The sequence below is a fragment of the Megascapheus bottae genome, chromosome 15 (genome assembly GCF_031878675.1).
Source record: "Megascapheus bottae isolate mThoBot1 chromosome 15, mThoBot2.hap1, whole genome shotgun sequence".
Taxonomy (NCBI): Eukaryota; Metazoa; Chordata; class Mammalia; order Rodentia; family Geomyidae; genus Megascapheus; species Megascapheus bottae.
The window spans coordinates 33,532,008-33,556,741 of NC_143523.1; the positions used below are offsets into that span (position 1 = coordinate 33,532,008).

Consider the following 24,734-nt stretch of genomic DNA (forward strand, 5'->3'; position numbering starts at 1 on the left):
CCCTATGACCCTGCAATTCCAGTACTAGGCATGCAACCCTTGTATTAATTACAATAAAAAATATATGGAAAAAAAGAAAAATCAAAGATAGTACACTTAGGAGTGGTTAAACAGATTTTCACATTGAACTTCAAAATGGGCCAATTTATAACAAATACACTATTTAGGATTTAAGCCTATTTAGAATACTTAAAATTTCATTGATAATATACATATGAATTATATTCACACAAAAAGAACAAAATATTCTTTGCAACATATAAATGACATGATTTGATATCTTTAAATATACAACAAGTTGCACCAAATATCAGTCTTTAAATTGCAGTTTAATCTTATGCATTAAGGACTTATGTATATTAGAACTTCAGAAGCTTAGACAACAATCTTTAACTCAGGATCATCACGTTCATCATCATATTCAGTTAAATCTCTTTCTCTAGTAGCAATAAAACTTTCAATTTTATTAACTCTTCAAGACATCCATCACTGCAACATTCATGTCCTTTCCTGCACTGCACTACCATAGAAAATTATGGCTAGTCACACTTTCATGTTTTATCCTTCCACAGCATATGGCTCAACTGGTAGAGCATCTGCCTAACCATCACACACACACACACACACACACACACACACACACACACACACACACACACACACACACAGGCACACTACACAGAGGGAGAGTGAGAAGGGAGAGAGGAAGGGAGAGAGGGAGGAGAGAGAGAAGTGTATCAGTATATCATATATCAGCAGCAGGTAAAGAACCAGCATAAAACATTATCCAAATACATCCTTAAAAACACTCTGGTTCACCATTATGCTAGATTTACAGTTGACCGTGACTGAGGCTAGTTCATGGCATAATGGCTTACATTCTGTCTTGCTCCGGAGGCATCTTATTAAGTAAATTCTTCCTGAAAACCAATCCTTAAATTTGTCATATCATTTCCCCAAAAGTTCCACAAGTACTTACATATCATTAAAACCTATCCATAAGAGAGTTTGGTGCACTAGACTACTTGGTCAAACAAGAAACTTAAATTTACTAGGTGAATGTTTTCTCACCTTGATAAATATGGCATTTTTTTGTGCCAGTCCTGGGGCTAGAACTCAGGGCCAGAGCACTATCCTTGGGCTCTTTCCTCACATCTAGCACTCTGCCACTTGTACCACAGTATCATTTCTGGCTTTTTCTATGTATGTGGTACCTAGGAATCAAATCCGGATCTTTCTGGATGCTAGGCAAGCACTCTACCACTAGGCCAAAGTCCTGGCCCAAATTTGGCTTTTTTTTTAAAAAATAAATTCCCCTCTGTTAAAAGGTGTTTGCCCCTGTATTCTTTCTGAAGTTCTTCTCCATTAACATATTTGTTCCCAGAGAGTTATTTACTACTGTATGCCATATGAGGTCAAAGTACCAATAAGCCTTCTAAGGATGCTAGTTGGTACCTTGGTGTTGAATTTTCCTAGGGACCTGGTGACAATATTCATTCAGAATATTTTACTGATCTACAAAGATGAAGACTTAAAAACAAAATTAGACATGGAATTGAGAACTAGAAAATAATTAGGGCATAGTCACAATTCATACATATTTTAGTTCAGAATTTACTTTCTCATAGATTTGTGCCATTTTCAAGGGAAAACCCACATAAGTAATATTTTACAATTCTAAGAATATTGTAAGTATGCCTTTTACATGGTGGGATTGATAATACCGGTTTACAATGCATCATTTCTATAAAACATCATCATTAAACTTAAAAACAAATAAACACACACAACATCTGAATTAGTATTTCTTTCTTAAAATATGGAAAAAACTTATGGAGCTTTTCTAGTGAAAACATGTAAACCAAATTCAGAAGTCTTCTATCATCTATTAGATAATAATAAGGATGCATCTAATAGTCTTTGTCAAATTAATGCTTAAAAATTAAAACTAACTCATCTGGAAAACTCTAACTAAATGAGATTTCTTAAAGAATGAATGCTATTTTAATTATTCTATGAGCTTTGTGACAAAACATTTATGCTGGGTTCATGACATAGTCACTAAATACAAGAGGTGACCCTGAAAGATTTGAGTATTGATTCTGAGGAGTTTCCTTCAAGGAAAGTCGTATTAAATGTTATTTAAAAAGAATAAAGCCAGAATGGATACCATAATTATGCTTGCTGTAATTATGTTTTTAAATGAAAGCCTAGATACGGGCAACCACTTATCCATTTCTAAGATCTCATCTGGAATTTTTAATGCACACAGGTGCCCAACATTAAGAGAAAATCACCAAATAATTACTTCTATCATACAGGGGAGTAGGTGAGACCATTAATTTTCTAACAGCCTAAGTAACTGTTCCCCTCTGTGGCCTAAATGAATACTAAGGGTGTAGAAATATTAGTGGAATAATTAGTGATGTCCTAAGAAGTTCCAAGCCCATTAAAGTCCAATAACACTAACTTTTGCGTCCCAATTAGATGAATTTTAACATCTAACAGCACTGATGGCTCTTTTTCCTACAGATAGAAAGTGTTTCAGAATGTACCAGTAAATATATTCATGCTTTCACTCCCCTGTATGTCAAGCTGTGTTTGGAAGGAACAAGAAAGAGTTCTGGCTTCTTAGAAGTACTTTAACTTCACTTCTTTATTTTCAGAAACCATGAGGAAATCTTCATTTGAAAGCTCTTCCATCAATATGCATAGAGCATGATAAAATATGAATAAGATATTCTACAGAGTATAATATAGCTCAGTATAGTAACAATAGTGTAATAAATGAAAAGGAGGCATTTCTGTTACATTATAAACATAAAAGACTTTTACAGGGCCATTTACAGGTTTATTTTGGCAAAGTTTACATTTTTATATAGTTGTGCAAAAATATCTCAATATAAGCCACATTCTGGTAGCTCACACTTGTAACTCTAGCTACTCAGGAGGCTGAGATCTGAGGATCATGATTTAAAGCCAGTCCAGGCAGGAAAGTCCCATGAGTCTCTGTGGCTCAAGTGGTATAATGCTAGTATTGAGCAGAACAAGCCCAGGGACAGAGCTCAGGCCCAGAGCTCAAACCCTGGGATTGGTAAAAGAGAAAAGAAAAAAAAAAAGAAAGAATAAAACCTAAGTATAGCACTTATTTGAAAAACAAAAGAGAGATAGATCTAAATAAAAAAAAATAAGTATTCCTTTGTTAATATATGCCCTATAATAGAAGGTGTTATGAAAGGCAGCAGAATACAAATTATACATGAGTTTATTTACAAAACAACTGAAGTACTCTTGGGTTTTATTTTCCTTTGGTTGTAAAAATATAATTATTTCACACTACCATTACAATAAGTATTATGTCAAAAAACAGAGTTTTGTTCTCATTACAACTACAATTCCCTCCAAGGTGCTTTCATACAAACTCTAAAATTATGGGTTCTAACTTTGCATCCATATGAAAAGGAGGTAAACTGTAATGAATGGAAATATCAGTAGAAGGAAACACAGACTAAACTCCCTATTTGAGAAAGAAAACTTTTTAAATGTGGACTTACAATTCTCAAAATATAGCCCTGATTAAAATTGAACCTCTACACTTTAAAATGTAATTTGTTTGTACATACTTTTGAGAATGTGTCTTGCAGTTGTGGAGCTTGCTGGTTTCAAGGTTGGCTTCAAATTCATGATCCCCATACTTTTCCCTACATAGTGCTGGGATTATAAGTATGAAACATTATACCTTGTATACTTTCACCCATTTTTAATTTGCTAGGGCTGTTACATTGTTTGAAATAATTCCTCATTTACACAACCATATACATTAAGAACAATTCAAATGACAGCCATTATTTCTCACTTCTGGTTGCTTCTTAGTTATAGGATGTTCTACTAATCAAACCAAATTCAGCCTCTCTATCACTTTCCCTAAGGCCATTCTTTTATTATTCTATCTTAAATATTTTGGTTAAACTTTTCTACCAATTAAAGGAAAACCTAAGCCTGTTTGATGTTGACTAGTTCATTTCCTGGTGCTTATTTATTTTTTTTGTCCAGTCCTGAGGCTTGAACTCAGGGTCTGAGCTCTGTCCTTTGGCTTCTCAAGACTAGAACTCTACCACTTGATCCACAGCACCACTTCTGGATTTTGTCTATGTATATGGTGCCAAGGAACTAAACCCTGGTTTTTGTGCATGCTATGCAAGCACTCTACCACTAGGCTAAATTCCCAGCCCACTTTTTGTATTTTGACTTAGTCTTTCTAAAGAATTATACTATCTAATCTCTCCATAGCATCTATTATACTTAGGCTAATTCATTTGTTATTGCTTACATACCATCTAGTGGGTTCACTTATACATTTATTCTCATTATACCATAAGTGGTCATCTTTCTGTATTTGCAACCATCTCTGGACTGATCTGAATTATAAATCTCAGTATTCTCTTCATCTGTTTAATCCTATCTCTCTCTCTCTTATTTCCAGTCTATTAAAACCATTCTGCATTCAGACTGCAGGATTTCCATTATTGCATTGCTGGCTTACAATGCCCACTTCCAGCATTTCCTCATGTTTCATTGTCTGGCAGTAGCATATGAACAGTAATACCCCCACCTGCCAGAAAATTAGTGCTAAAAGAAGCCCATGACTGATTGTCAGTTTGGTATTCCAACTTCTTGACATACATTTATTCTATTTACGTTCTCCCTAAAACCCACATTTTTTCATGTTTTTATTAACCATGTAATTTAATTCAGGATTCAAGTTCTCTGAACACATGGTGTCTTCTCCCTAAATTGTAGTCTTCTGTCTCCTAGCCAAATGATAGCCTCTCCTGGGATATCAATATGGCATAAATAGGAACTGAGAAAATATGTACAATGTTGAATAATACAACATAATTCAGTTTAAATACCCACTTTCTGACTCTCTAGATGGTGTTACCACTAGGTTTTATGTATTAATATTTTATATATATTATGCATTTATATTTTACTATGAGATAAGATAATTAGGTCTCTTCCATTTTCTTTATTTTTACATTTTTGAATATATTACTATGCCTATTTATCAGAATTATTTCTCTTAAATGTCTGCCAAAGAATATTACAGTGATTTGGATATCAATATTAAGAATATAGAGAGATGAGCATATTTTTGCAAATTATCAATTGTATGTATTGAATAGCAAACAAGACTCCACTTAAAATGAGGAAAACAGATCATGCTGAATAGTCTAGCTCTGAGTTCTTCCTCTAATTTAAAATACAGGACCTACTAAAAAACACCAGATTTATTAAAATGACTCATCACTGTGTAGCTTATCTTGTTGGCCTTATGAAATGTAATTATAAAGGCTTGTTGAAAGAATGACATTGCCTCTAAAGAAATATATACTTATTGATAAACTTTAAATAAATACCACATTATTTGCTGATAGCAAACCAGAAGCCTCTACATAGGTAATGTTTATTGTACTATTACTGTAATACAATGGTTAAAGACATTAAAATTGGAGCTGGAGCAGTGGCTCACACCTGTAATTCTAGCTACTCAGAAGGCTGAGATCTGAGCATGGGTTCAAAGCCAGCAGGGCCATTAAAGACCATGAAACTCTTAATCTCCAATTAATCACTAGACAAAGGGAAGTGGGGCTGTGGCTCAAGGTGTAGGGAGGTAGCCTTGAGCTGAAGAGTTCAAGGACAGTGCCCACGTCCAGAGTTCAAGCCCCAAGACCTACAGACAAACAAACAAACAAATAAATAAAAGTGGAGTTTAAGAAAACAATTTTAACAACATACTAAAAGGTTTGGAAATGCAAATAAATATATTTTACATGTATAATATGTAACAAGAAATTCTCAGTTTGTAGTAACCATATATTTTGAAATTATGCAGACATAATTTATATGTAAATGTAGTATAATATATTTAATATATATGTATGTATTTATATAATATACATATGTATATATAAATGAAATCCATGGCTCAATACTCATGAAATAGTAGGATTACTGTTATTTTAATAAATTTAAATCTTTCTAAAGGGTCTGTTTGAGGGTCTACTAGTGTTATTTCTCTCTGAGCATTCTTAGTGCTGGAGTAAATGTGTCATGCAGTCTCCCCAGCTTTTGGCCTCTGAGACGTCTGATGATCATCCTTCCCTCTGAAGCATGATCTCTGTGGAGAAACTACATCCTCCCATTTACCTCTTCTAAGGGTCACTGCTCACCCACGTTCACTGCCTTTCCAATCCAGTTTTAACTCTTCAGCAATGCCAGATCTCATCAAACATAACAGGTGCAGAGTGTGCATATGTCATGGGTCTGCTACTGAATTGAAAGCTTCACAACACACTTGTTAGACTCCACCAAATTCACCATGACAGTTTACGATACTGGCTTTACAAGAACCAGAGTCAAGTCACATGCTTTTTCATAATCTTCATCCTTTTACCACTTCTTATCTTCCAGCCTATACTACTTGAGTATTAGTAACAGTTGGAAAGTACTTCATCTTCCTACTATAAATTACAGAAATAATTTGTGCCATAGTTTCACCATCCATTAACAATAGACATTCTTTGATATTAATTAAAGGATTAAAAGTTAAACAGATACTGACATAAATTATACAGACTAGATGAAAAACAAATACTGTTATGTTTATTCAATGGAAATTCATACATTTTTTTCTTTAAAAAAGACATATCAAGTTGGAAATGTGTCTTCATAGTAGAATGCTGGTTTGACATGCATGAAGCCCTAGGTTCAAGTCCTCACTACCACATAAACATAAAAGCAGGAAGTGATGCTGTGGCTCAAGTGGTAGAGTGCTAGACTCCAGTAAAAGAAGCCCTAAGACAGATACCAGGCACTGATTTCAAGCTCCAGGATGGTAATACAGTATTTCTCTCTATTTCTCTTTTCTTTTTCTCTCATTCTGGGGTTTGAACTCTCTTCTTTGTGTTAGTTGTCTTATGTTTTATTATTAAATTAATTTATTGTAATGTCAGGCAACGAGTCCATTTCCTTTTGTATTATAGTATCTTCTGTTTCTTCACACTCTCCCAGATTCTCCTTCCTTCCCATCTCCACCCAGGAGTTGAGTTATGTAATTCTCTCTACCCTGTTCAGTGAGCTCCACTGATGCACTTTTCACCCCCTTTCCCTGAGTTCTCTGACCCCCCACTCCCTTCCCGAAGATACACACATAAATATACTATTGATAAACAAAAGGAGACAGAATCATCAAAAAAACAAAAAAAGACATCTCTTGCTTCCATATATTTTGAGTTCATTTTGATGTATACATACGTTTATATATATTGCAAATATAAAGAGGCACATAAGCATTGTATTTTTGTGTTTCTCTCCTAAGATTATTCTTTTTTTAGTCTCACTGTATATGTCTACAATCCTGTAAGTTTATCATATCTTAGTGTATTTTTTCATCTAATTTCTGTATATCAGAGAGAATATATGCCATTTTTTCTATCTGGACTGGGCTTAGTTCACTTAACATGATTTTTTTTCTAGTTCCATCCTTTTCCCTACAAATGATATAATTTTATTCTTTCTGATGGCTGGGTAAAATTCCATTGTGTACAATATTTACTGAATTTTTTAATCCACTTGTAATCTATAAAGTAACGACACTGACATGTTCATGTGACATGCTTATATATGTTTGAACCTTCCACAGTTCTGTGCATACATGTTACTACATTCAAAGTAAGAAAATATTTTCCTAGAGTGCATCTTGTAGACCAGGGACAGAAGATAATTTTAAATGACTAGTTGTCATTTAATTTAATTTTGTTTTACTTTGTTTTATACTACTGGGCTACAAAGATCTCAGGCATATCTAATGTAAAAATAGCTTAAGTAAATGAAATACTATTAAGACAGACATATGCCTATCAGAACAAGTATTCATTTCCACAAAGGGTTTAGTACCTACTTGGCAGGGATTTCTCCTTTAGATTTTATTATATTGTCTTCAGGATGGACTTTTGTGAATCCTGGCTTTTCTCTGTTCATTTTTGAAACTATTTTCAAAGTCTTTGCAATTTTCACAGGTACAGTAACTTAGAAACTAATGAATGGAAATTATATTCCCTTAATGTATGAAATGTCACACCAGGCCTGCTCGTTTTCATTAAGGTAAATTAATTAGAACTACTAGTGAGATTTTTCTATTCCTTATACTTATTTGGAGCTAAATTTTCTTTCTAATTCATTTTAAGGAACTCTCATTCTTAATTTTCTACATTGGATATTTTCATACCATAAACTGAGAAGCATTTGAGAAGGATGAATTTGAATAAAAAACGAGTTTTTCTCTCTGTTGCTTACAGATCTCCTGTATCAAATTAGTACAGCACTAAGTTAAATGAAAGTTGAAGAAACTACAAGACATTTCAGGCTTCCCACGCATCCTGACCTCAGACTTTTAAAATTACTTTTAGTTTTTTCTTCAAAATACTTCAAAATAAAAAATAAAAAAATAGGGAAATGGGGTAAACAATAAAGCAAGGATATTTAAAGACCTAGAGAGAAAAATCACATTCTACAATTATTATTTTATTTTTCATCTAACATTATTACACATAGCAAATATTTACCATTTTGGTTTCAGTTGACAAACTTTTAATTTTTAAAAATACATTTATTTTAACACAACCTTTGACAAGAAAGCAGAAAGACACTGTTTTTTCTACACAAGTAGTTTCCTTACTATTTCTTTTTCTCCAGTGAAATTAATACAGAGTAAGGTTACTGGCATGCCTTATCCTTCCCACCTTTCCAAAAAATTATAAACGACAGCTGACAATTATATATGACTTCTCTGATTTTATTTTAATCATTTAGTCTGTTACACTAGACTATTATCCAGACAAAACCCAAATTATATGACATTTTTCCTTAAAGGAACACATTCCAGATAGTAACCTGCCTCAAGGAGGGGTGAGTTCTGAATTCTAACTTTTCCAGTCCTGTTATATTTCATGCGTGGTCTTTGCAGACTGAAATGGGATCCTACTTGTTGCCTTATCACAAGAGTGGCTGTTTCTATCTAATGAACGAGATGCTTAAAGCACATCTATAGAATCAAGAAAAACAAATACAAATGCAAATAAAGTGCCATGAGCATGGCCTACTCTTAGAGTGCTTGCCTACCAATGCACAAAGCTCTAGCTTCAATTGCTTCTGGCTGCATACACAGCAAGAAGTGGTACTGTGGCTCAAGTGGTCGAGCACTAGCCTCCAGAAAGCTCAAGGACAGTGCCCAGGCCCCTAGTTCAGGCCCCAGAGCTGGCAAAAAGTAAAAAATAAATAAATAACTAATATTAAATGCAAATAAAATATCAATCTTCACCTCTGTATCTGAATATATACATTTCATATTCATATCAAGTGAAGAAGAATGAGCACTCATGAATAATAGCTTAGAAAAAGATTGTTCTAATGCTATCTCAAATCTTTCTTGTGGTATTATTTTTCTTCCAGTGGTAAAATATACTAAGTTATAATTGCCATCTCTTTTAAGTGTACAGCTGAAAATCACTGGGTCCATTCACTACATTAAGACATCATTGCTGTTGATCCATAGACAGAACTTCTTCATTTTTCCAGATTGTAACCCCAGAGAAACTAAAATGGCAGTTGCTGTTTGTCTGTCACTGCCCTCTAGAACCTAGAACTCACTATTTTTTTTCTAAGAATTTGTTTGCTCCACAAACTGCAAATAAGCATAGTCCCTGTCCTTGTCTGCAATTGAATTGATTGTCATCAATGGAAATCCATTTGGTGGAACCAATTTTGACAAATACATCATCATTGAACCATCATGGAGATCGATCTTTCCAGATTAATTCTTTTGTCCTTTGAACTTTCAGTAAAATCCACCAATTACTCTAGCATGACAGGAAGACTGAAATTATGCCACCAAAACCTATGATTCTACATTTCACTATAAAATGCCTTTGTCTTGCAAATTCCTCAGAAGGCTACCATAATTGCTAGGTAATTGCTAAAATTAAAAAAAAAAAAGTGAGATTTCCATGGCTCAACTCATGCTTCCAAAGATGGGAAGAGTGTAGAGAATTAGCACACATCAGTAAATTGTTCCACAAAAATTGTACCTTTCTTTTTTTTAAAAATTGTACCTTTCTTAAAACACATGATCCCCATTGATATGAGACACAAGAATAAAACTAGATTTCTTTTAAATATTAGGAGGGATAACAAGTCAGCTAAGGCTGTCTGTTATAGTTAGACAACATGAGCACACAGAAGACAAAATTATTCGCAGTAGTTATCCCAGCATTGATTTAAAATTCACTTCTGTCTCAGTTCTAGATTATATCTATTCTGAATATTGTATACTTGAACTGAGCCTGCATTAGCCATTTATCCATACAGATTTAATTGTACCACAGATGCTTATTTTATTTCTATTAATTTTGTCCTTGATTGGAATGTTAACTATTTAAAGACAGAGAGATAGCCTGTTTGTCTTTTCAAATTTAATATTTATTTATTTATTTATTTATATTTATTTATTTATTTATTTATTTGGGTAGGTCATGGAACTTCACAGTGCCTGGGCACTGTCCGTGAGCTGTTTAGCTCGAAGCTACCACCATAACCCTGAGCCTTGGAATTGTCCTCAAGCCCCTCAGCTCAAGGCTAAAGTTCTACCACTCGAGCCATAGCCTCACATTCTGTTTTCTGGTGGTTAATTGGAGATAAGAATTCCAGGTTTTTTAGTGCCCGGATAGGTTTGAACCACGATCCTCGGATCTCAGCCTCCTGAGTAGCTAGGATTACAGGTGTGAGTCATAGCGCCTGGCTGTTTGTCATTTTTTTAATGATACAGTAGGAGTATAGTGCATGTTTTCTTAAAATTGAATATATAAAAATCATTTAACACATTACATATGCTGTTTGAGAGCAGTTTTTGGATTTTTAAATTTTTTCTATCACCTACATTAAATAATGAATTTCAACAGAAATCTTAAAGTGTTAGCTTTTGTTTAGCACATTTTTAAATAGCACTAAATGGATTTAGTGCCCTAAATCTGTGACTTGTATTCTAACATTCTTCTTTGATGTATCAAAGTATCCTTTGCTTTGTCATTCCTATTCTATACAGCATTTCTTCCTCCTTTCCTTACACACAAAGCATTTTTAAATGTTAACTTTTAACATTCTGCCTGTTATAGTAAATCTAAATCACTTTCTTTCATGCTCAATAAAATCTGACATTATTGCAATATTATATAGTAAGTGGTATAAACATTTTGTTCACAATCCCAGGTTGCTTGTACATTTTAAAAACAACTATCTTTTAAGCTTTACAGAATATCCAGCCTTGAGGCACTACTGCTTTCAATGATACTTTTGAGGCTTTACATATGAAATAAGAATGGCTGGGGACTGGGAGTTTGGCCTAGTGGTAGAGTGCTTGCCTAGCATGCAAGAAGACCTGTGTTCAACTCCTCAGTGTCACATACATAGGAAAAAAGTCAGAAGTAGTGCTGAGGTTCAAGTGGTACAGTTCTAGGCTTGAGAAAGTCCAAGGCCAGTGCTCAGACCCTGAGCTCAAGGCTGAGGATTGACAATAAATAAATAAATAAGAAAGAAAGAATGGCTTAATACTGTTTCCAGAATTAATTCCAGCATGATTTAATTCTGGGATAAAAAAAAAGTAAGAAGATCCCACATTTCTGGGGTAGTAAACAAATAAAAACTTTGTTTACTGATATTTTCTCATGCATCAGTTCTGCTCTAATAGCCACTCTGTTCAAATCATTCTCTTTACTAATCCATATGCCTCTCCAAATTATGCTATTTCACCATTAGACTCTTCTTCCCATGTGTTTACAAACCACGTACATTTTAAATTCCTACTCAGTTTTTTTCCAATGCCCAATTTTTCTCATGGTCAGCCTCTACAAATCTTTTACTTTTCCCCTTAAGATTATGATGATGTTTCAGTTCTTTTCTTTAGATAATGCACTGCTTTTCCCAGTTCTTCTGAGGAATGGCTCCCATGCCTTACATAAAATGGAACCTAGAGGTAATTGACAGCCATGTCTCAAATGCTGCTTGTAAAATACTATGCAGTCATCTTTGCCATCTCATCTCAATTTCCCTGAAGCAGAGACTTTCAGGTCACACCAGTGCTGGGGTTTGGACAATGATTTTCCTACAAGCTTACAATGGTAGAAACTTTGCTCTCAAAGTATTGAAAGGTATCAGATTTATAAGAGATGAGGCCTGGTAGAAAGTGTAGAACTGAGAAGCATCAATCTTTGGGGTAAGTCAATCTTTTGAAATTGAATACATTTCTTACAAGGATGAATCCACACTAACTTTGTGGGAGGTTCTCTCTCTCTCTCTCTCCCTTTCCCTCCATCCCTCCCTCCCTCTCCCTCCCTCCCTCCCTCCGTTCCTCCCTCCCTCCCTCCTACTTTCTCTCTCTCCTCCCCTCCCCCCCCCCTCTCTCTCACACACACACACACACACACATACACACACATTTACACATATACAGGCACACATGTATGTGTATGTTTATGTATACCATATTATCATTCTCCATTCATCAGATGTTGAACACCTAGACTGATTTTGTGTCTTAGCTTTTGTAAACAATGCTGCTATAAATAGAGATTTGCAGGAACCTCAGGCATGATTACTTGGATTTCTTCAAATACATGTGCAGTTTTATCACTAGAGCCTATGGCACTAATATTTGCAAGTTTTGAGTAACCTCCATACTTATTCTCATAGATCATGCAATAATTTACACCCATGCCCATAAAACCCACACCCTTAATAAAGATTTATTTTTCTTGCATCATTGCTAGCATGTGTCCAAATATATGGGGAAAATGATGAAACTGTTTTAAAAAGGGAAAATGTGATAAGAACAATTTGATCAATGTATATTTCACTTGTCTAGGGAAATATGACAAAAAACACTTTGTACAGTAGTATAAGCTAATAAAAATGTTAAAAACTACCTGAAAAAAGTTCTAATCAGTAAACTTATACAAATAGGAAAAGAACAAAAGTTACTCATAAGTAAATCCATAACAATCAAAATTTACACGTATTGAAGTTGTATAAGTTTATGTTTGTGTTTTGAAATGATAATTAGAATATTTTTTCACTGGTCCAAAAATGGTGTATCATCAGGGCATAAGAATCTCACTTCTACAATTCTAGCTACTCAGTCGGCTGAGCTCTGATTTCTTTCTTTCTTTCTTCCTACCTTTCTTTCTTCCTTCCTCTCTCTCTCTCTCTCTCTCTCTCTCTCTCTCTCTCTCTCTCTCTCTCTCTCTTTCTTTCTTTCCCTTCCTTCCTTAATTCCTTTTCTTCTTTCTTTCTCTCTTTCTCCTTCTTTCTTTCTTTCTTTCATTCTTTCTTTCTTTCATTCTTTCTTTCTTTCTTTCTTTCTTTCTTTCTTTCTTTCTCTCTCTCTCTCTCTGTCTCTTTCTTTCTTTCTTTCTTTCTTTCTTTCTTTCTTTCTTTCTTTCTTTCTTTCTTTCTTTCTTTCTTTCTTTCTTTGTCTTCCTTCTTTTTGCCAGTCTTGAGGCTTGAACTCAGGGCTTGAGCACTGTCCTTGAGCTTTTCAAAGTCTGATGCCTCTCCATTTGAGCCATAGCACTGCTTCCAGCTTTTTCCATGTTTGAGGCACCAAGAAATCAAACCGAGTTTTGTGCATGCCTGGCATGCACTCTACCAATATTTCATACTCCTCGCCCTGAAATATTTCAAAGCCATCTTAGGTAGAAAATTTTCAAGATTCAATTTCCAAAATAACCAGCAACTTTGGACTGGAAGTACAACTGAAGTGGAAGCAACACAGATGAGAATGTAAGGTAAGTCATTATAAAGTCCTAAATTCACACTTACAGACTAGCAAAAAAAATACATATAAAGTAAAAAATAAAGCAGATATCTTAGAAATATTTTAATGTGTACACATCACTTTCAAAGATGATAAACAAGAAAGAAATAGTTATTTCATTTTCAAAAGTAAATTAAAATACGAGTTCTAATATATTACCTTAGATATCTTTTATGACTCAAATTTTACTGGAATTATTATGAGAAAAATATTGTGAGAAAAAGCCAACAGGTTAAAAAGTACTTCATTATATTGTTCAAGATAAAACATCATAAGGAAATTGTTCTAATTTTTAAACAAAAATTAGGTAAGAAAAACTTGCATAGTGGCTCACCTCATCTTAATAATCTGCTCAGACTGAATAATGAAACACATACAGCTCTGTTTCATGCTATTTTGTACTTGTAATATCAAAAAGCATAGTGAATGCCAAGTATGTGCTTAGTTAGCTGCAAAAAAGTGAACTCTAGTTCTTGTTCTGTTCCCTTGATTTATTTTCTCATACCTTCACTCTGAGTACAGAAGCAAACATTCTTGCATCTTCAGAAACACCTCCAATGTAGAATTTTTTCTGAAACACTGGGGGGTGATCATTTTCATCCCGAATCTCAATGTACACCTTAGCTGTGTTGCCTGGAAGACAAGATACAATACATTATTTACTGGTAGTTATTCATTGGGAAATACTCCCTGGGATAAGTACTAATCATTCTGTTTCTTAAAAGAATAGCAAGTCTTCCCTAAAGGGTTGCCTGATCTTACTCCCTTTAAATCTATAGAACACTGAAGTGGAGCTTCTTGTATAATAAAGCGAATCATGATTTCTTTTGGTTTAGAAGACACTATTATACTGTGAACTACTAATTTCAGCTCTAACAATAGCAATAGTTCATGGTCTCACTTTTCCTCATGAACCCTTCATCCTCTTACACACACATTCCTTCTGAAAATTTTATAACTTAAGTACATCATGTGTACCATTCTTCGGTTCAAAGAAGCAAGAATATTAGCTTAAAGACCCTCTGAATGAAAAAAATACAAATACATTTGTTTTCTTACATTCTGACCTAGACCAATTGTTAAAATCCAGTTTAAGTTTTACCTAGTATCTTACCCTTTCCTAATACTAACTTTATCCCAAAACCTGATTGGAAACCTGACCCTAATGATAATACAGTGTAAAAATAATACAGACACTCTAGATTCGAGGTCAGAAGTGAGATGGAATCTTTCAAAATTACTTCAGTAGTTTTTGAAATTAGATTTGATATTGATTTAGTCATTTCTTGATTTTAATTACTTGCATGTACAACATGCATTTTGCATTCACATATTCAGCGGAAAGTTGAATAATGAATTAAGAAAATGACTGCATGTATATCTACTGGATCCCCAACCCAGTACTCAGATTGCTTTTTATATAATTAGTTGATTTATAATTAAATTACAACTCTGATGATTTTATTATTGTAATATTGAGTAAGTCAGAGGAGGACTATTGTAGCTATTATCATGATAGGTGATTATATTTATATTCATCATCATTTTGGGGAAAATATGTGCATGTTTGTAAATATATTATCTGGTTTTCCATTAAGACAAGGGAACACAAAACTAATGAATGTAAATAGCAAAGTAATAACTGAAAACCCGCTGAACATCACCTTTAACAATAGAAAAGAATGAAAATGACAGCTTGATTTTCCAATGTTCTGTTCTAATTTTAAATTTTAAATTAGTTTATTTAATTATACAAAGGAGTTTTAAATCATCATATCAATTCATGAGGACAGCACAAAAACTCTTTGTTGATGTCACCCTTATCATCATTAATGCCATCTCTCCATCTTACCCATTCCCACATTCCCACATGCAGTGTGTGTTTGACAGGCCTTTCTCTCTCCATTTGTCTTCCCTCTCCATTTGTTTGTCCTCCTCTGCTTTTCTAAAAGCCTGCCACATTCATTATAAAGTGAATTTAGAAGGGGAATCCCTAACTACAATAATCTGGAGAAATCTGAAGTACTTCTAATATACAAGTATATAAGCATATAAGGCTCAAACATTAAAGTTAGGAATAATAATGGGCTATATTTGTTTTTCCTGGGTTCTAATAAGTTAATTACTTTGCAAATATTAACATATTCTCTTCCCTATTAACCAAAAGAAGCTGAAAATTCAAAAGTTTCAATAATATTACTAAAAATCAAGCTATATTATTAATCAATTCTGGTCTAATAATATATTTAGAACTGTTAAGCATTTAAATGTACAAAAATTTAGGCCTCTCACTTTTGTTTTTTAAAGTTGTTTTTTTTTAACTTGTTTTACACATGTAATTTAATCATCAAATTATCTTGGTTACAGAATGTTCACTTTTACAGATATTTTTTTTGCCAGTCCTGGACCTTCAACTCAAGCCTGAGTACTATCTCTGGGCTTTCTCAAAGCTAGAACTCTAGCACTTGAGCCACAGCACCACTTCCAGCTTTTTTCTGTGTATGTGGTACCGAGGAATAGAACCCGGGCCTTCGTGTATGCTAGGCAAGCACTCTACCACTAGGCCAAACTCCCAGCCCCAGATTTTTAAATGAAATGTCCTCTTTAACACTTATCCTTAAGCTCTTTTGTATTTTGTATTTATGGGATGCCATTTAAGAGGAATTTTCCATAACTCTAAAGGAGCCATTGACTAGCTATGATACATGACTTTCTTGGCATTTCAATGAAACATAGGCACACACATTTCTGTCAGGCAGTCTTGACCAAGAGCATATTTTGTAAATATATTACTGGCAGAAGACTTTCAGAATTGAAAGTGACTGTGCTTAAAATAATGATTTCCTTTAAATTGCTTGTCTGTAATTATTTTTAAGATATTACATGGGGGATTAATTAGGCACAGGGTGCCATAATAGATTTTAAAAAATAGAATCAAGATTAATTAATCAAGCTTATAAAGATCCTTGTCTATTAAACAAAAAGCAAATTTGATTTGGAAGGATCGACTGATAGACTTGTGTTCTGAATACTGATTATAGAGAATGATACACTTCTTATTTCTGAATAATATAAACCTATTTCTGATTTCAAACTGATATTGTGAGTATATTAAATTGAACTATAAATCTCATAAAATAAAAACATTTATTATATCAAGGGATATGTCAGAATATCTTAAGTTTAAATTTTGTTTTGAACAAGTAAAATCAAACTGTTGTTTATCTATTCATTTCTCTGTTTTCTTCCATGTTTCTTTTTACTTATCTAGCCTGAATTGTAGTCATTTTGAGACCCAGCTAATTTTGATGAATACTACTTGGGCTATATGTCTTCTTGAGTATCTGACTCTCTCCTTTTCTGGAATTATTCCTCTAGTTTGGCTAACCGGCCATCAGGTACACATCTCTTCTCCATTGGGATCCTCAACAGTTTTTATTGTTTTCATTGGTCAACTGGAAGAGCTTCTCTAAAGTTTCCGGCCTTTTCCTATTTTTAGATTCCTAGAGAGACCAATTCAGATGGTCTCCGGGTGAATTCTTCCTTTATGATGGCTTACCCAGAAACCAGGAGTGGATTACTACACATTAGAACCCCACTGGTTCCACTGCCTTGTTCAGGAAGTGCTGCTATCAGACTGTTGGTTTTTCTCTTATTTTCATTTCCCTATTGTTTTAAAAACATGTATGATGTGCATGTCAAGTCTTTGGTTTTGAGCCCATGCTCTCTAAGCTATTGCATATTTGTAGAATTTTCATGGAACATCCTCCTGCATACAAACTCCGTAAATACCATGGTTTCGTCTTGTAAATACTGATGCTTATAGATATATGCTTACTTTTTAAACTACGGTTGTAAACTTAATATTCCTTCTTGATTCTTTGGTATGAAGTAATGTTCTGAGAATCATATGATAGAAATAAGATCTTGATATGCCTCCCCAATAAAAGTGAAATATCAACTTTAAAAGTGTTATTCTCTCTCTATATACATATATAAGTAGATACACATATATTTGTATATATATGTAGGCATATATAAAAATATACATAGACATGCATCAATGATATGATTTATTGTAAATCTTTCAATATATCTATATTTATATATAAGTGAATATAGATAATTACCAATTTATACACATGACTATCTACATACATACATATATATATCAATATATATCTACATCTATCTAGCTAGCTAGCTATGTTGGTGTATCCTCTGATACAATTTAAAACAATATTCTCCCAAAGAAGATATACATATTTCTACATAAGTGTTATAAATACTCTTAATGATTCTTAAATAAAATTATTTCTATTTACTTTTATTGCTGTCTTTAGTTTTAGAGATCTAACTGAAATTGGCAAATACTCTTATCACTGTGCCACATTCCTAGCTTCACAATTTATCTCAATAGTATATGAATGCATTAAGATACTGACAGCGTCTCAGTAAGAACAAGTAGAAAAGTCCCAAAAGACTTTACCAATCCTTCAAATGCATCCTAAGGTATTAGCTGTATATTTTATCACTGAATATACTTCAAAAATGCTTGTTAACATTAGATCTAAATCTTTTATCTTGGAATATACCATCTTTTAGAAATTACCTTTGTATTTAGTCCTTAATTGCTATTTTCTACTTTTAACTGATCAAATAACTGTAAATTTCAACTCTTTGAGAAAATTGTGGTATTTCAATTATTCTAGGGGAAATTATGTACATTTCATTCTAATGTAATCATAATAAGAGTAGATATATCTCTGGTATACATAGTAAATGTAAAAAAATAGTAAAGCTGGGGGGCTTGCAATATAGCTTAGTGGTAGAATTCTTCTTCAGCATTTTTGAGCCCCTGAATTCAATATCAATCATAAAAATTGAAAACATAAAGTTGAGTACAGCAAGAGATAGCATAAAATAATTTCTCTGACAGAAGCATGAAATTAAATGTAATAGGTAATCATGTATTGTACAGTTGAAATTTCAGCATCATATTGATAGCTACATATTTACTACTTTAGAATGCCTTTCAAATTTTTTCTCTGACATCACCATGGAAAACCTTTGTTTCCTTGATGGAGCCAGGAGCAATACCAAATTGATAAAGCTCAATCCTAACTTTTGAGATGAAATCACAAACAGATGTGTTTGGTTTTCATATGACAGAGACAATATTCCATAATGAGATAAATTTAAATCAGATGATTTTTATATTGAGATATGCAGAACAGTTAGGAAATGACTAGAAAAAGCAATAAAAGTAGATATAACCTGTATTGTAAGCAAAGCACGAGGAAAGCAGCACGGCAAAACACTGTGAAAGCAAAGAATTAGTTATATAATTTAAGATTAAGGGATCTCAGTCAACACAGAAATTACAAAATGAATGACTTACACAACGTCCGTCAATAGTGAGACACTTACTGAAGTTGACGCAGAAATGTCTAAAGGTTTATTCCTGTTTACAGTCTTTCATTTTATTTTGGTGGAAGAAGGTGATCCAGACAAAACTGGGAATTTAGCAAAGGGTCTCATGCATCAACATGCTACTGTTTGAACCAATCCTCCAGTTCCATGCCACTTCATGACACCATTTACTTTTTCCTAGTTATTGGGAAAGGCTTCTTGTTATTTTGTGATTGACTTTTGGTTATTATTTTGTTTTTACAATAAAACCCAGTAAATTTAGCTGTTCTAAATAAAATATTTCACTTAATGGGAAGAAGAGAAATCATTATCTATTGGAAATATGTGATAATATAAATGAAAATCAATTTAATAGATATATCAGATCTTTAGCAAGTGACTTAAAAGACTAGTTTCTCTCCTTGGCACAGGTTGAAACTTTCTTAATAAGGACCAAGAAACACAACAAATCAGAGGAAGTCTGGATAAGTGGGACTGCATTAAACTGCAGAGCTTCTGTATAGCAAAGGACATAGCTAGCAAATTAACTAGAAAGCCTACAGAGTAGGAGAAGATCTTCACTAGCCATAAAACGGACAAAGGCCTCATATCTAAAATATATCAAGAGCTCAAAAAATTGAGTCACTCCAAAACTAATCTCCAAAGAAACAACCATCCCATTAAACGATGGGGCAAAGACTTAAAGAGAGTCTTCTCTGAAGAAGAAATAAAAATGTCCTATAGACACATGAGGAAATGCTCGACATCTCTGGTCATAAAAGAAATGCAAATCAAAACAACTCTAAGATTCCACCTCACTCCAGTTAGAATGGCCAGGATCAAGAAAACTAATAACAGATGCTGGAGGGGATGTGGCCAGGAAGGATCATTACTACACCGTTGGTGGGAGTGCAAACTCGTTCAACCACTATGGAAAGCAGTATGATAGTTCTTCAAATGACTAAACATAGAACTCCCATATAACCCAGCAATTCCACTACTTGGCATTTAATAGGGTTCTCTCATTGATAAATTCCCCTACCTCTGGGTCTCCACCTATCAAAATCTGGTGCAAAGTTTAGCAAGTTCTGTAAGTACTGGATGGGGTGGTACATCATGTGCATGGAAGTAGCTTGGGGTTCCAGAGGCCTGGGCCTTTTTCAGCCCATGATCTCACTGGGATCTCCAATTGCTTATCCTCTGGTCTCTGCCTAATTCTCTTGGTGTCTTCTCAAATTGCATACTCTAAAGGAATGTTTCAATTTCCCTTTCCAGATCTTTTTCCTGCCAGGCTTTCCAGCAGCCTCTTCACCAAGACCCTTTCCCCCAAAGCTGTATGGCATCAAATGTTTGGGTAGATTGGTTTTAGGACCCCTGTCTCTGGGTTCATATCTGTTTATCTTATTTCTGACCATAGTGAATCAAATGGCATATCCCTAGGTAGCCCTTGTGTGTTATCTGCGTTGTCCTCTGGCCAGTCCTTGTCAGTGGATAATTCTGGCTCAGTTTGCTTCCTACAGGTGTCCTTTTCTGTGTGTCCTTCAACTCATAGGTCAAGGGATTCTGACCCCATGGTTATAGTCTTGCTAAGCACTTTGGGGGCTTGGCTGGGGAACAAAGGTTCAGAAACTGGCAGCCTTGAGGCCCATAAACCAAGGACTAGTGAGGCCTCAGATGAGATAGGGGACAAACCTGTTGAGTGGTGGGGAAGAGGTTGCGGTTGGTCTAGAAATTAAGAATGGAGTAACACTACATACGCCAAGGTGGAACAACTAAAGTTTTTGTTGCCATCTAATGTGTCTGTGTGCCTTGGGGCTCAGCATTTCAGGGATGGTCGAGGGGTATCTTATGAATGTCACTTAATTTCTCTCAGGTCTTATCTCAGTGTCAGCAAGTATGACCTCTGCAAGTGGTTGCTGAAAGAGAAACTTAAGTAGTATGATGTCAGGAGTGGAGGTCTCAGGCAAGAATGATCTTGGAGGGCAGGAGAAGGGGTCTCCATGGCCAACTTATTCCAAGATAATTCATTAAGTTTTCCAGTACAAAAGCTGATTCAAAAAGTTAATTGCCCCTTCCTAAAATTTGGCCTCATGTTTCTGAAGAAGTATGCCTTAAAAAAAATTAATTTGTACAAAAGCAGTGTGTTCTTTAACTTCCAAGAGGAAACAGTCTAGCATAGAGTTTAAAAGCATGGGTTTTCGGAGTCAGAGACCTAAATTCAGATTTCTAAGCGTGGCTGCTTACTACCCGGATTTGACCCTGGCTGATTTGCTTAATCTCTCTTAGCCTCAACTTACTTAACTATAATGGTATGTGGGGGTGGGGCAGGAATTTTGAAAATATCTACCTCAGGGCTGTTGGATTAACTAAAATAATGTCTGTAAAGCTTTAGCACAGTGCTTGGCAAAGCACTTAATAAATGGTTGTGGTGGTGGTTATAAAAAAAAAAGACTAGTTTCATTGGTCCTACTGGAGTCTTAGGGTCTTTTGGGGGGGGGCACAGAAAGAGCAGAAATGATCATCTGTGTCAGCCTGTACAAGTGTGGCTAGACTGGGATTTATGTTCCTTGGCAGATGGAAGCCAGTCAACAGGAGATCAGGCTGCTATCTGAATAAACAGAGATGAAGATGGTTAGTGGTTTGCTAGTGAGTGATGATGGACAATCCCCATCTTGTCTAAAGGTCCACAGGAGAGAGAAATAGAAACTGAAGGACTTCTGGGGCTTAAGCTGAGTGAGCACATAAGACAGAGAGCTCCTAGGGGTAAGGAAATGTGGGATGAATACAACCCAAGGATTGAAGCACCAAAGAGGAAGGCAGATGCAAAGTGATTTCATCCTGTTCCAGTCACTCAGCACACATCTGCTGGCCAGAGTAAGGTTATTAATTCTACATTAACTCTGGTAATCACAGTTCTCAATAAGGAAAAAATTAACTCTATCTTTAAGTTGGGCTCAAAGCTTGGATATAAGTAACAAGAAGACATTCCTAGATTCTGAAATAACTTTCATTTTGGATCTTTATCTTTTACAGTAGTAAGAATCAAATCCAGAGAATTGCTGGTGCTAGATAAGGCTTCACCTATGAGTTATGTCCATAGGCAATCATTTATACTTGCATCATTTTTAATATGGAGCTCAGATTGATTATGGATTCATGATCTCCTTTGCCTGTCTCACACAAGTACTGGGTTTATAGGTATATGTCACCTGGCCAAGCTTAAGCTTTAATCTTAACTGCTCATAGAAAAAAAAACATAGTGTTTCCTCCCCCCCCATCTCACATAATTTCCTTTCATGCTAGATTAGGATAAGTATAGGTTGAAATCTGTTCTTTAACTTTAGAAGTCTAGTCTGACATCAGATCTATAGATCTTGTTTTAGAATCAATGGAAAACCACTTCCTCAATGCACTTGGTTTTAGAAATGCATTAATAAAATTCTATAACTATTTTTAAATTGCATTCCTAAGAAAACCTGTTTTTACAATGCAATTGCTTTCGCAGGAAAATTCTATTTCTATAAGGTTTAAAATTATATTTTATTTCTTTCAAGTATAATAGCATCAGCTGTAAGTTTCTATAAGATGGCAAGGATGTTAGATACAAAAATTACTATAAATGACTTTGTGCTATTAATTTTTATAAACCAATACCCAATACTAAAAGTAGCAAATTTATAAGCAATTCTAGAATGGTTGTTATTTAATTATAGTGCAAACATAAGACACTGGTCTAAGCCTGGTATTTTAGAATGTGAAATATAGCAGGAGACATGCTTCAATTCTATTATTCCAGATACATGGGGAAATTTTTAGCAAGTCAATCAATATTGAGTAAAGTCATTAGTATTATTTGTCACAAACCTTCTGTTTGAAACCAGAAAAGCCATGAAAATGAAATGCATTACAAGCTTGTACCCTAAAGCAAGGCCATAAAATGAAATCAATCGCATTTGAGTTGTTTTATCACCAGTTTAAGCTTTATCTTAATTGTTCTGTCATTTATTCCTGATTGAAAGTCTAGTTATTGAATCAAAGCAAATTGACATATTTATAAAATGCTTTGGTTTTCTCTTCCATGTTGAAAGATAATTATAATTTTACTATAAAACAAAAATTGCCACTTCAGCTATGGAATTACATAAATCAATCTGAGCTATAAAGTTGCATGTTATTGCTTTTGTACTACATAAAAAGAGCCAAGTGAGGATAACTTTGTAGAACAAATAATGACAGAAGTTTCTGTAGAGTTGTCTCTGGTCACAAGCTCCTTGCCCTTCCTAGGAACTGATCACATTTTTGTCTTGCCCTTCTGAGGAACAGGTAACATTCAGTAGAGAATGAGTGAGCTAGAAAGATGAAACAAGAACAGGAGCAAAAGAAGCTGCAAACGTTGAAATAAAGCAAATGGGTTCACGTCTAGGCTAACCTTGATGAAATGGAGATCATTATTTGATTTGAAGTAGTAGTCTGTCTGAGATTCAAGAGAGAAAATAGGGAGACCCATAACAATGAAGATTAAGAATGAAATGAACGTATGAGTGGGATGTGATGGTGAAATGGATGGAGAGGAACTTCCATGCACTTGGTGAGAACATAACTAGTATAACCATAGAGATAATTATGGGGTTTCCTTGACATCCTAACAATACTCTATGAGTATATAACCAAAATAAATGTGAAATGTGTACCAAAGATAATACTAGCATTTGCCTTATTCCCTACAGAGGATATGGTAAAAAAAAATTGAGATGGACAAATGTAGGTAATGTTCCACAGTGTATTATTGTATGTGGGATGAATGAGTGGTGAAAATAATTCAAGTATAAAATAATTACCATTCCCTTGGGCCAGTATTGTAGCCTAGTGGTAGAGTGCTCACCTAGCATTCACAAGCCCTGGGTTTGATTCCTCAGCATCACATACTCAGAAAAAAAATAATAAAAAAACACCATTCTCACTTCCTCTTCACAGGAATACTTCACCCAAATTCTTCATATTATTTTACCACTTGACCATTGTTAAACCTTCTTAAGGCTACTGAAGTAGTGAATCTGTTTTTAAGATCTTGTAAAGATTGGTAATTATTTTGTATCAATCTGTCTATAATTTTTAGGTCCATTGTCCCTTGGTGTTTTTGTCACAACTTTCCATGAAGTATTATTTGCATTGTATAGAAGATCTGTTTACTGTTCTGCACTTTGAAGTCTTGCTTGCTTGCTTACTAGGAAATAGATAAATGTCAATCTATCTGAAATTTCTCTTCACTCATGTGGTAGTAGTATACTCTTCCATACTAAATTATATTTCATATATACACTAGTTATGACTCAAAGTACTCTTTCATTGTCACTGGAATGTTTTCTCTTAAATAAATTCTAAGTAACTTGGGACT

The 24,734-nt window shown here is 34.3% G+C and overlaps 1 protein-coding gene across 1 annotated transcript in view; it reads right to left on the minus strand.

Annotated features, from left to right (window-relative positions):
* Pcdh15 (protocadherin related 15) overlaps window positions 1–24,734 on the minus strand; it is a 514,067-nt gene that overhangs the window by 49,146 nt on the left and 440,187 nt on the right. Inside the window, exon 28 of the mRNA XM_090346943.1 lies at window positions 14,433–14,560. Coding sequence (XP_090203069.1) covers window positions 14,433–14,560 — 128 coding nt within the window. The remainder of the gene's footprint in view (window positions 1–14,432; window positions 14,561–24,734) is intronic.